Here is a 14,208-nt window from a genome sequence, read left to right on the forward strand (position 1 = left end):
CAAAGAGGATACTACAGGATATAGCCTAACAGTACTATCTCCTATTAAATCAATTGGTGTTTTCATCATTATCATTATTCAAGAATATTATACCACAACAAGTTTACAGTAATCTTGCAGAAGAATCCTATATGTAACAGAGCTAGTTTATTGTACACACAGAGGAAAATCAGTCAGGTTCATCATAGGCTAGGCGTTATTTGGGGACGCCTAGATCCTCTCTCAAAATGGCTGTTTGTTTTAGGCTTGAGAAGAGACCAAGGGAATTCCTTCCTTCCTTCTTGTAAAATAACCCATGACCATTGACCTTGAAGGATGGGTCATTTCAGAATTTGCCAAACTCTTTCCAACCTCAGACTAGAGGTATATACAGAACCAGTGTACCTTCCCCAATCTAGAATCTTCAATCCCCAATCTAGAATCTTCAGACTCAGCCCTAGATTAAACCAAGAGAGATTAAGGTCTGTGCCAGCCCTAAACAGAGTGCATTGGATCATTGAGTGACACTATGCCACCTCACGCTCCGTCCCATAACCAACTTGCCCATAGGCACAGATGTAGGATCAGCTTACAATCCCCAAACCTAACCTGAACTGTCAGAGGGGAAAACAACTGAGCTCACACCAGTGTTTATGGGCAACCTCCACCCACTCCGTACCCATCCCATCCCCGTCCTGCCCACCTTGGTCCATCTAGCAGGGGTGCACGTTACACGCTCGGATCTCCTTCCTGTCCTTGCAGCTGGGGAGCTGGGCGCTCTTAAGCCTCTTTTTGGCTGTCATGAGCCGCTCCTGGATCCCCCCGCCACACAGCTTGGTGCAGTCCGTCCAGCTGGACCACGGCCTCATCTTACAGCCTGATGAGAAGGAGAGAGAGAGATTTTATACATTTTCATTGAAAATTGTTCCTTGTTAAAGAATAGCAATGATCATATTGAAGATACTTACTATCAAAACTGACTGTGATTTAGTTTTCTATTAGTACATTTACATGCACCCTAATGCAATATTAAACTGATTATGGCAGTAGGCAGATTATTCAATAGTCATGTAAACAAATTACTCTGCTCATCTTAATCGGGGTCTAAAGAAGTAAGCAATTATTAGGACATGTAAACACCTTAATCGGCGTGCCAGCGGTGTATTTGATCTGTGAATGTGATAGCACCAGCTGAGTGAGCCTCCCTCTTTAGAGCGAGTAAAGTGTGTTCGGAACAACTGAATGTACGTGTCTTAGAAGTAGTTTTCACAAACAAACTTTATATGTCCCAACTCAGAATCAAATATGCTTCCCACAAATAACATGTTCGCTGTGGTAGAACTTTTTATTTTTTACATTTATCAGAGTGCCATCAGGTAGCCTGATCTCAGATGTGTCCATGTAAACAGGGTTATTAGGGAAATCGTTCTTCTTGCATTGCATGTAAACATTTTAATCAAACTATTATATTAACCTGACTATCCACAATAATCACATTATTATGTGCATGTATCCACACTCTATGATTTAGCTTGCTATGATTTGTGATGACAGTGATGATGATTACATAGTTGATGATTATGCAAATGATAATGACTATAACACTGCTGCTAACAATGGTTATGGTGGTGATAATGAGTCCCACCAACCTGGGTGTTCAGCAGGTGACGTGGTCTCCTCCCCCTGTCGACCCCCCTGTTTGCTCCTCCTCTTCTCCCTCGCCTCCTTGCGTCGTTTCTTCTCGTCGCTGTTGACCTGGCCCTGGCCACCACCACGGTTACACTTCCTGATCTTACACTTCTTCCTCTGTACTGTCTCGGGACACGAGTCCCCTCCGAACTGGGGCTCCAGCTTCACCATACGTGTCCTTATCATGTGACCTTTACCACAGGATTTGTTACACTCAGACCACTCCGTCCACTCTGACACCATACAGTCTGTCGCTGTACAGAGAGAGAGAAAGAGAGAGAGACAGAAGAGAGGGGGGATGAGAGATAATGAAGAGGGGGACAGGGTGGAGTAAGAAAGGTGAAGAGTTAATATGGGAAGAAAGCTTGTAGATACAACTCATGACTTTGCATTAGCGTTCCTTGTTCTAAACATAACACAATATGAATGCCCTGGAAACAAATTCTCTGACTTATGTCCAAAACGAGAACATTCTTACGAACTGCAAGGATGATTAGGGCTGGCCAGAATAATATGGCCAGCTTTATCCCATCACTAAGACTGAAGGAAGATCAGTTAACAAGCTTTTTCACCGCAATACAATGACATGTCTGCCAAAGTTAAAGCTGGATATTTCTGCCTTTTAATCCCTTTCTTCACAATACAGCCCTTAAATTAGCTCCCTCATTTTCTAGGGAACAGGAGAAAGGAGAGGAGAAAGAGAGTATTTTCCTATGGTAATGTGTCTGCCAGTCCCGTACCTGACTAGAATATACAGTTGAAGTCATAAGTTTACATACACCTTAGCCAAATACATTTAAACTCAGTTATTCACATTCCTGACATTTAATCCTAGTATAAATTCCATGTCTTAGGTCAGTTAGGATCACCACTTTATTTTAGGAGTGTGAAATGTCAGAATAATAGTAGAGAGAATGATTTATTTCAGCTTTTATTTCTTTCATCAAATTCCCAGTGGGTCAGAAGTTTACATACACTCAATTAGTATTTGGTAGCATTGCCTTTAAATGGTGTAACTTGGGTCAAACGTTTTGAGTAGCCTTCCACAAGCTTCCCACAATAAGTTGGGTGAATTTTGGCCCATTCCTCCTGACAGAGCTGGGGTAACTGAGTTGGGTTTGTAGGCCTCCTTGCTCGCAAACACATTTTCAGTTCTGCCCACAAATGTTCTATAGGATTGAGGTCAGGGCTTTATGATGGACACTCAAATACCTTGACTTTGTTGTCCATAGAACATTTTGCCACAATTTTGGAAGTATGCTTGTTCATTTGGAAGACCCATTTGTGACCAAGCTTTAACTTCCTGACTGATGTCTTGAGATGCTGCTTCAATATATCCACATAATTTTCCTACCTCATGATGACATCTATTTTGTGAAGTGCACCAGTCCCTCCTGCAGCAAAGCACCCCCACAACATGATGCTGCCTACCCCGTGCTTCATGGTTGGGATGGTGTTCTTCGGCTTGCAAGCCTCCCCCTTTTTCCTCCAAACATAATGATGGTCAATATGGCCAAACAGTTCTATTTTTGTTTCATCAGACCAGAGGACAATTCTCCCAAAAGTACGATCTTTGTCCCCATGTGAAGTTGCAAACTGTAGTCTGTATTTTTTATGGCGGTTTTGGAGCAGTGGCTTCTTCCTTCCTGAGCGTACTTTCAGGTTATGTCGATATAGGACTCATTTTACTGTGGATATAGATACTTTTGTACCTATTTCCTCCAGCATCTTCACAAGGTCCTTTGCTGTTGTTCTGGGATTGATTTGCACTTTTCACACCAAAGAACGTTCATCTCTAGGAGACAGAATACGTCTCCTTCCTGAGCGGTATGACGGCTGCGTGGTCCCATGATGTTTATACTTACGTACTACTCTTTGTACAGATGAACGTGATATCTTAAAGCGTTTGGAAATTGCTCCCAAGGATGAACCAGACTTGTGGAGATCTACAAAAAAAAATTCTTAGCTGATTTATTTAGATTTTCCCATGAAGTTAGGCCGTGAAATACATCCGCAGGTACACCTCCAATTGACTCAAATTATGTCAATTAGTCTATCAGAAGCTAAAGCCATGGCATCATTTTCTGGAATTATCCAAGCTAAGGATACTTAGTGTATGTAAAACAACTGGAATTGTGATACAGTGAATTATAAGTGAAATAATCTGTCTGTAAACGTTTTCCGTATTCCTCCAAAGCTCAGTTGTCCTGAGTCTGCACAACTCTGCCAGGACCTAGGATCAAGGGAGACACTCAAGTGTTTTAGTACTATACTGTATCTCTTGACACAATGATGAAAATAATCATGGCCTCTAAACCTTCAAGCTGCATACTGGACGCTATTCCAACTAAACTACTGAAAGAGCTACTTCCTGTGCTTGGCCCTCCTATGTTGAACATAATAAACGGTTCTCTATCCACCGGATGTGTACCAAACTCACTAAAAGTGGCAGAAATAAAGCCTCTCTTGAAAAAGCCAAACCTTCACCCCTCAAATTAAAAAACTATCGGCATATATTAATCTTCCATTCCTCTCTAAAATGTTTGCCTTCCTGAAGACAAACAATGTATACGAAATGCTTCAGTCTGGTTTTAGACCCCATCATAGCACTGAGACTGCACTTGTGAAGGTGGTAAATGACCTTTTAATGGCGTCAGACCGAGGCTCTGCATCTGTCCTCGTGCTCCTAGACCTTAGTGCTGCTTTTGATACCATCGATCACCACATTCTTTTGGAGAGATTGGAAACCCAAATTGGTCTACACGGACAAGTTCTGGCCTGGTTTAGATCTTATCTGTCGAAAAGATATCAATTTGTCTCTGTGAATGTTTTGTCCTCTGACAAATCAATTGTAAATGTCGGTGTTCCTCAAGGTTCCGTTTTAGGACCACTATTGTTTTCACTATATATTTTACCTCTTGGGGATGTCATTCGAAAACATAATGTTAACTTTCACTGCTATGTGGATGACACACAGCTGTACATTTCAATGAAACATGGTGAAGCCCCAAAATTGCCCTCGCTAGAAGCCTGTGTTTCAGACATAAGGAAGTGGATGGCTGCAAACTTTCTACTTTTAAACTCGGACAAAACAGAGATGCTTGTTCTAGGTCCCAAGAAACAAAGAGATCTTCTGTTGAATCTGACAATTAATCTTGATGGTTGTACAGTCGTCTCAAATAAAACTGTGAAGGACCTCGGCGTTACTCTGGACCCTGATCTCTTTTTTGACGAACATATCAAGACTCTTTCAAGAACAGCTTTTTTCCATCTACGTAACATTGCAAAAATCTGAAACTTTCTGTCCAAAAATTATGCAGAAAAATTAATCCATGCTTTTGTTACTTCTAGGTTAGACTACTGCAATGCTCTACTTTCCGGCTACCCGGATAAAGCACTAAATAAACTTCAGTTAGTGCTAAATACGGCTGCTAGAATCCTGACTAGAACCCAATAATTTGATCATATTACTCCAGTGCTAGCCTCCCTACACTGGCTTCCTGTTAAGGCAAGGGCTGATTTCAAGGTTTTACTGCTAACCTACAAAGCATTACATGGGCTTGCGCCTACCTATCTTTCGATTTGGTACTGCCGTACTTACCTACACGTATGCTACGATCACAAGACGAAGGCCTCCTAATTGTCCCTAGAATTTCTAAGCAAACAGCTGGAGGCAGGGCTTTCTCCTACAGAGCTCCATTTTTATGGAATGGTCTGCCTACCCATGTGAGAGACGCAGACTCGGTCTCAACCTTTAAGTCTTTACTGAAGACTCATCTCTTCAGCAGGTCATATGATTGAGTGTAGTCTGGCCCAGGAGTGTGAAGGTGAACGGAAAGTCTCTGGAGCTACGAACCGCCCTTGCTGTCTCTGCCTGGCCGGTTCCCCTCTCTCCACTGGGATTCTTTGCCTCTAACCTTATTACAGGGGCTGAGTCACTGGCTTACTGGTGCTCTTCCATGCCGTCCCTAGGAGGGGTGCGTCACTTGAGTGGGTTGAGTCGCTGACGTAGTCTTCCTGTCTGGGTTGGCGCCCCCCCCTTGGGTTGTGCCATGGCGGAGATCTTTGTGGGCTATACTCGGCCTTGTCTCAGGATGGTAAGTTGGTGGTTGAAGATATCCCTCTAGTGGTGTGGGGGCTGTGCTTTGGCAAAGTGGGTGGGGTTATATCCTGCCTGTTTGGCCCTGTCCGGTGGTGTCATCGGATGGGGCCACAGTGTCTCCTGACCCCTCCTGTCTCAGCCTCCAGTATTTATGCTGCAGTAGTTTATGTGTCGGGGGGCTAGGGTCAGTCTGTTATATCTGGACTATTTCTCCTGTCTTATCCGGTGTCCTGTGTGAATTTAAGTATGCTCTCTCTAATTCTCTCTTTCTTTCTTTCTCTCTCTCGGAGGACCTGAGCCCTAGGACCATGCCTCAGGACTACCTGGCATGATGACTCCTTGCTGTCCCCAGTCCACCTGGCCATGCTGCTGCTCCAGTTTCAACTGTTCTGCCTGCGGCTATGGAACCCTGACCTGTTCACCGGACGTGCTACCTGTCCCAGACCTGCTGTTTTCAACTCTTTGGAGACAGCAGGAGCGGTAGAGATACTCTCAATGATCGGCTATGAAAAGCCAACTGACATTTACTCCTGAGGTGCTGACTTGTTGCACCCTCGACAACTACTGTGATTATTAGTATTTGACCATGCTGGTCATTTATGAACATTTGAACATCTTGGCCATGTTCTGTTATAATCTCCACCCGGCACAGCCAGAAGAAGACTGGCCACCCCTCATAGCCTGGTTCCTCTCTAGGTTTCTTCCTAGGTTTTGGCCTTTCTAGGGAGTTTTTCCTAGCCACCGTGCTTCTACACCTGCATTGCTTGCTGTTTGGGGTTTTAGGCTGGGTTTCTGTACAGCACTTTGATATATCAGCTGATTTAAGAAGGGCTATATGAATAAATATGATTTGATTTGATTTGTAAACAACTGTTGGAAAATCTACTTGTGTTGTGCACAAGGTAGATGTCCTAACCGACTTGCCAAAACTATAGTTTGTTAACAAGACATTTGTGGAGTGGATGAAAAACGGGTTTTAATGACCATCCTAGGTGTATGTAAACTTCCGACTTCAACTGTATATAACCGATTAAGTCAGGCTTAAATGTGAGGAAGCTGTTCCCTCTCATATAAACCAGCTAAAACCCCAGCAGGGTATTCCCATGATAACACTCTCTAGGAGAGTTTGGGCTGGAGAGATGAGACTATGGGCACTCCTAACGCAGATGTCAAACAGATGTGTACACACTAACAAGCCAAGTGTGTTTTAAGTGTGTATGCAAGTGGATATGATAGGGAGAGTATTATAAGCAGACGGATGTTTAGGTTGCACAATGAAGATACTAATCAGCATTATCATGAATTACACATATGCAGTACTGTTTCAGTTGGTGTGTCCACACATTAATAAAGTAGGTTCGCTCCAATGTGTGGTGTGTGTGTGTGTGTGTGTGTGTGTGTTCCTTACGACACTCTGGCAGCATGCACTTCTCCACCTGCTCCAGGTCCTCTGTACACTCTCCCAGCTCCACAGGAGACTTGAGCACGCGCTGCCTCGTCCGCATGCCCTTCCCACACGTCACACTGCAGTCACTCCAGTCAGACCACGGAGACAGCATACAGGGGATGGTGTCTGTGCACACAGGACACACACAGAATCAGTGTCACACACAGTGTCTATCTGATTTCATGTAGTTTGCATTTGTTGTGGTGTGTGTAAGTGTGCAGGTGTGTGTACAGATGAGCGTGTGTGTGCATGTGTATGTTTGTTTGTATAAGCCTGCTTATGCTTATCTGTGTGAGTGTGAGTGCGTGCGTGTGAGTATGTGTGTGTGTGAGTGAGTATGTGTGAGTGCGTGTGTGTGTTACTCACGGCACTCTGGCATCATGCACTTCTCCACCTCCAGCACCTCAGCCCCACAGATGGAGCCGTCTGGTGGAGGCATCTTCACCATGCGTTCCCTCCTCTTCATGCCCAGCCCACAGGTGGCACTGCAGGAGTCCCACTCACCCCACTCTGTCACCAGACAACTGTTGGGGGCTGAAGAGAGGGAGAGGGGGGGATAAGACAGTTAAAGGGGAAAAGGTGGAGAGGGGGAAAGGAAGAGGAGGAGGGAATAAGAAGGGGAGAGGGAAGAGGGGAGGGGGGGTGGGGGTGGGGGAGAGGAAGAGAAGGGGAATGGAGTGGGTGTGTTCAATGGGAGAGACAGAACTTAATCCACATATGCATTACTTTGTCCTGTAATCACGCATAATTATACATCATCCTAATAGTTTGAACAGTACATTTGAATAATTTAGCAGATGCTCTTCCACTGAGAATTGATGCACACAATGAGCCTCATTTATCTACAGCCTAGAAATACATAGATGTGTTTGTATGAAAAGTACATACACAGATTAATCAAACGTTTCCTATACCTCGGGAAATGTTGTTTACCTGATTAAAACAAAAACTTTGGTAAATGCAGCAAAGTGATAAATGACTTTGTGAACCATTGATTTCAGGGGTTAAAGCTACTCACTGCATTCCTCGTTCACAATACACTTCTCGTTCTCCTCAGTAGGCAAGGTACACACAGAGCCATCGTCAGGGAACTGCTTGACGTAGCGTTCCCGGGACCGCAGGCCCATCCCACATGACATGCTGCACGGAGACCAGGTGATCCACTCTGACATCGTGCAGGTGGACCCTTCTGAGAGGTCGGGGGCAAATTGCAGAAGGTCACAGTCAGTTATGGCATTTGAGTTGCATTCAGGATTTTAATGTCATTACAGTGTTAGTAGCTACATCACACTTTATATAATCAACCAGTGTATGATGCATCTACATCATGGGACCTTCTGTTAGTCTCATTTATCATGATAAGACAATAGGAGACTATGAGCATCTACGTCAACTCATGGCCATTACAAGAGCTTGTACCAGTATGCCTGTACCCACAGTGTTACCCAAGAGCTTGTACCAGTACGCCTGTACCCACAGTGTTACCCAATAACTTGTACCAGTACGCCTGTACCCAAAGTGTTACCCAAGAGCTTGTACCAGTAAGCATGTACCCAAAGTGTTACCCACAAGCTTTGAAAATGCATGAGCTGTGAACACATTTATGCAGACATGTTTCTCCTCAATAATAACAACCCCCTGCTGTTGTTGCATTATGTTCAGGTGGGAGGGAGGGAGGATAAGAGTCGTTCTGGGTGAGACTCACATGGATTTATATCTAAACCCTCCCTCTCCAGACTGAAAGACTCATTAAATTCTGCTCAATAAAGCAGCTCATCATTAATAAGATGAGCAAATCATTAATGAATCATTAATAATAAGCAAATCATGAATAAGAGCCCCGAATAAGAGCCCATGTGTGTGTGTACGGGACCCGTACACGCACACGCACACGCACACACACACACATACCAAGCCTATTTTATTATTCATTAGTCTTTCACTGCAAGCAGCAAAGACGTGATGCCCCCTGTGTGTATTCTCATAACTTGTTATATGTCTTTTAATAAAGCCTTAGTATCCACTGTGGCCTCCCGGCAGCTTTAGCCCATTACACATTTTATAGGCTTGTCTCAGAAACACAGTGTCCCTCTCACCTCTATGCTGCTACAACTTCATTGGCTGAGCTACAAACGAGCTGGGGGCTTTATCGATGATCCAACACCAATAAAGACCTGCAGTAAACCAGATTTTACCTTTCCCTGTCTGACTCTTTGCAATAACCTATGAAATGCTAACAAAGATGACGTCCACACTAATAAAGCTCCTACAGCTCATACAGGGACTTGGTCAGATGTTAAAGTTTGTTTTTAGATGGGTGTTTAAACACCAAGACAGCAACAAGAAATACACATTTCCAGATTGTATCCTAGATTGTATTGCACTATATGTGTTCATGTCAATATACATTTGTGTAACGGGGGTGGTTCGGTGAACCACGTTCACGTGGTGAGTAACATTGCTCCCTGAGCTAATATATCCGGCTTTAGCTCAGGAGTCTTGTAAACACAGTCTTGTAAATCTCAGGTTAACCTGTGTTCGAAACCCACCATGTCTCATGAGCTGCCAAGTACATCCAACATACTGACCCTCGTCGCTGCAGCCGGGCCCCATGCAGGGCTCAAAGTCCTGGGTGTGAGGACAGGGTACACTGAGGTCCAGCTGGGCCTTCAGCATCCTCTGTCTCATCCTCTTGCCCTTGTCACAGGTGGCTGAGCTGCAGGCTGACCACGGAGACCAGTTGGAGTAGATGCACGTCTCTGGAGTGTCGTCTGAAGGGAGGGAAAGTGGGAACGAGAGAGACAGCAAGAGAGAGCGAGAGCAAGACAGAGAGAGAGAGAGAGCAAGAGTGGAAAGGGAGGGGGGAGAAAGGGTGGCAGAGGAGAGGAGAGAGAGGGCTTAGAGGAAGAGAGAGGGGTGTGGAGAGAGAGAGAGAGAGAGAGAGAGAGAGAGAGAGAGAGAGAGAGAGAGAGAGAGAGGAGAAAGACATTAATCAAATGAAGGGCACAAACACAAACGTTCAAAGTCATAACTAGTTATGTGTTTCCTCAGGTGTGTGTTGAGTGCCTAAGCCCCTCCTCACTAAGTGATGTGCTATTGAAACATTCATCTGACTCAAATCAAACATCTCTGTCCCTGGGACATATTAAGGAGCGAAAATTCACTTGGAACAATCTCAACTGCAGCCTTACTGATTTATTGAAAATGCCACTACTGATCAAATCTGCTTACGATTCCATCTGTGCAGCATTCCCATGAGAGAGAGAGAGAGAGAGAGAGAAAAGGCAACATGGAGGACGATTATGCTGAGCTGGGTTAACTAATTCTACTGTTTCTCAAACTCTGGTTCTAATCTCCCACTCCTGGAGATGGGCAGTTGGAGAATGAGAGAGAGCGAGAGACATGCCTTTCTCCTCTCTCTTGCTTATCGCTCCTCTGTTACAACCTTTGTTGGCAGAGTTGAGGAGATACAGGGACACAGAGGGGAGAGAGAGATAAAGAGAGACACAGACCCTCCTCTTTCTCCTCCTGGGCGATATCAGCCACAATGTCATCCACATTATCAGGCATGACGTTGCACTGCTCTCCCTGCGGACAGACAAACACAGGCCTGCGTTGTGGAATACATACTACTCTGTTGTGATAAGATCCTCCGTTTGCCTCTGGCGGCTATCAGACAGAGAAGGGGGTGGTGCTCACAGATACACGTTGTCGCTATCTAGCTAGCGTATTTAGTTATCGGTCTTTCTGGCGAACGGGGAGGTGATATGGGGACATGCTGATAATGACATTCAGCTGTCATAACAACAGAGGTCCGCTTAGGGCAAGTGACAAACGATCAGAGTGATAGGGCTGGGGGCGTTGCTGTGTGTGTGCGATTCCAAATCAAATTAAAGTTTTTTGTCACGTGAGTCGAATACAACAGGTGTAGACTTTACAGTGAAATGCTTACTTACTTGTTGGCCCTAACCAACAGTGCAGTTTTTAAGTAAAAAATAAGTATTAGGTAAACAATAGATAAGGAACGAAATAAAAAAAAAACAGTAAAAAGACAGTGAAAAATAACAGTAGCGAGGCTATATACAGTAGCGAGGCTATAACAGTAGCGAGGCTATATACAGGCACCGGTTAGTCGGGCTAATTTAGGTAGTATGTACATGTAGGTATGGTTAAAGTGACTATGCATATATGATAAACAGAGAGTAGCGGCAGCGTAAAAGAGGGGTTGGGGGGGGGTGGGGGGGGGGGGACAATGCCAATAGTCCGGTAGCCATTTGACTACCTGTTCAGGAGTCTTATGGGTTGGGGGTAAAAGCTGTTCTTGAAGCCTTTTGGTCCTAGACTTGGCACTCTGGTACCACTTGCCATGCGGTGGTAGAGAGAACAGTCCATGACTGGGGTAGCTGGGGTCTTTGACAATTTTTAGGGCCTTCCTCAGGACACCGCCTGGTGTAGAGGTCCACTACTTACTGTAGTGCCTTGCGGTCGGAGACCGAGCAGTTGCCGTACCAGGCAGTGATGCAACCAGTCAGGATGCTCTCGATGTTGCAGCTGTAGAACCTTTTGAGGATCTGAGGATCCATGCCACATCTTTTTAGTTTCCTGAGGGGAAATAGGCTTTGTCGTGCCCTCTTCACGACTGTCTTGGTGTGTTTGGACCATTCTAGTTTGTTGTTGATGTGGACACCAAGGAACTTGAAGCTCTCAACAAGCTCCACTACAGCCCCGTCTATGAGAATGGGGGTGTGCTCGGTCCTCCTTTTCCAATCATCTCCTTAGTCTTGGTTACGTTGAGGGATAGGTTGTTGTACTGGCACCACCCAGCCAGGTCTCTGACCTCCTCCCTATTGGCTGTCTCGTCGTTGTCGGTGATCAGGCCTACCACTGTTGAGTCGTCTGCAAACTTAATGGTGTTGGAGTTGTGCCTGGCCACGCAGTTGTGGGTGAACAGGGAGTACAGGAGGGGACTGAGCACGCACTCCTGAGGGGCTCCAGTTTTGAGGATCAGCGTGGCAGATGTGTTGCTACCTACCCTCACCACCTGGGTGTGACCCGTCAGGAAGTCCAGGATCCAGTTGCAGAAGGAGGTGTTTAGTCCCAGGGTCCTTAGCTTAGTGATGAGCTTTGAGGGTGAACAGTGTATGGTGTTGAACGCTGAGCTGTAGTCAATGAATAGCATTCTCACGTATGTGTGCCTTTTGTCTAGGGGGGAAAGGGCAGTGTGGAGTGCAGTAGAGATTGCGTCATCTGTGGATCTGTTTGGGCGGTATGCCAATTGGAGTGGGTCTAGGGTTTCTGGGATAATGGTGTTGTGAGCCATTACCAGCCTTTCAAAGCACTTCATGGGTACGGATGTGAGTGCTATGGGTGTGTAGTCATTTAGGCAGGTTGCCTTAGTGTTCTTGGGCACTACGGTGGTCTGCTTGAAACATGTTGGTATTACAGACTCAATCAGGGACATGTTGAAAATGTCAGTGAAGACACCTGCCAGTTGGTCAGCACATGCCCGGAGCACATGTCCTGGTAATCCGTCTGGCCCCGCGGCCTTGTGAATGTTGACCTGTTTAAAGGTCTTACTCACGTCAGCTACGGAGAGCGTCATCACACAGTCGTCCGGAACAGCTGATACTCCCATGCATGCCTTAGTGTTGCTTGCCTCGAAGCGAGCATAGAAGTGATTTAGCTCGTCTGGTAGGCTTGTGTCACTGGGCAGCTCGTGGCTGTGCTTCCCTTTGTAGTCTGTAATAGTTTGCAAGCCCTGCCACATAAGACGAGCGTCGGAGCCGGTGTAGTACGATTCAATCTTAGCGCTTTGCCTGTTTGATGGTACGTCGGAGGGCATAGCAGGATTGTGCTTCAGTGTGTGAGGATCAATATATTGATAAAGACTATGAGTAGATGGAGAGATTCCAGTTGAGTCTGTCAGGCTGGATGCTGTGTAAATGCTATAGTCCGCTGACATTTACATCACTGTTCGACGCCTGTTCTCTTCAAACTGTACCTATACAACTAACATCTATATCTACAGCTGTATTGACCCACAACGTCTTCAGTTAGACACTGGAACAATGCAGAGGGAGTTAAAATAAAGTTACTTTCTTCTGACTGAAAAATATGTATCTTCCTCTCAGTGTCTGAAGATTTTAAGTTGACATTTCTAGTTCGATACACCAATATGTTCCATTGTTCTGTTTGTTTACCTTCTCATTTCGAATTGTATACCGAAACGCTATGAACACAGGCACATAATCAAACGTTTGTAACCGCTTTGAGATCTTAGAGCCAACCTCAAACATGCCTTGATGTGCATGAAATCAGGTTGTGTTGGTGACAGCTGGAGGGAAAGAACATGAGGAGTGAGTAGAGCGTGAGACAGATGAGGATGGAAATAGGAATTGAAGTGAGCAAAGAAAGAGGATCGAGGCAACAAAAGTGGGAGAGATATAGCAGCCAAAGGAATGGAAGAAATGGAGAGAGATGATTGGATGAACAGACCTTTCGGGCGATGCGCTCCACTACTACCCTGGCCACGGGGATGATGGCGCCCCCCTCAGGGTCGTAGAAGGGGCTCTGAGGGTGGTCCAGGCTAGTCAGGGGGCGGATCTTCTCCTGAGGGACTGTGGGCTTGTTGGGAGACTGGAGGTCAGAACACACACACACACAAATGGAGAGTCAACATAGATACATGACTGTGCTTTTCATGTCAATATGTGTTCCATTGTAGTATTGAGGAACAGTGTCATGATATCAGTGATAAAATATGTATTTGGAGATAACCTTGAAAGGTTGCAATAGGTCTCTTCATGTGCAATATGGAGGTATACAACACATCTATAATATAGTCTCGTCCCAGCACAAATAACATACGACCTCCTAAGACTGGCAAACCTAGATTATACAAGTCACAAAGCCACATCCACTAAAACAACATGAATCCATAGATCTTGGTCAGGGACACTGTGAGTTATGGGGATATGTGGTGAAACTGTTA

General features: G+C 45.2%; 1 protein-coding gene across 1 annotated transcript in view; it reads right to left on the reverse strand.

Annotated features, from left to right (window-relative positions):
* Positions 1–692: 692 nt before the first annotated feature.
* Positions 693–14,208, reverse strand: part of LOC120024835 (spondin-1-like) — a 159,994-nt gene continuing 146,478 nt past the window's right edge. The window contains exons 9-16 of the mRNA XM_038969158.1: positions 13,713–13,853; positions 10,730–10,805; positions 9,806–9,988; positions 8,236–8,406; positions 7,584–7,751; positions 7,179–7,343; positions 1,629–1,922; positions 693–856 (exon numbers count right to left, since the gene is read on the reverse strand). Of these exons, the coding sequence (XP_038825086.1) occupies positions 693–856; positions 1,629–1,922; positions 7,179–7,343; positions 7,584–7,751; positions 8,236–8,406; positions 9,806–9,988; positions 10,730–10,805; positions 13,713–13,853 (1,362 nt within the window). The remainder of the gene's footprint in view (positions 857–1,628; positions 1,923–7,178; positions 7,344–7,583; positions 7,752–8,235; positions 8,407–9,805; positions 9,989–10,729; positions 10,806–13,712; positions 13,854–14,208) is intronic.

The sequence above is a fragment of the Salvelinus namaycush genome, chromosome 30 (genome assembly GCF_016432855.1).
Source record: "Salvelinus namaycush isolate Seneca chromosome 30, SaNama_1.0, whole genome shotgun sequence".
In the NCBI taxonomy this organism is placed as follows: Eukaryota; Metazoa; Chordata; class Actinopteri; order Salmoniformes; family Salmonidae; genus Salvelinus; species Salvelinus namaycush.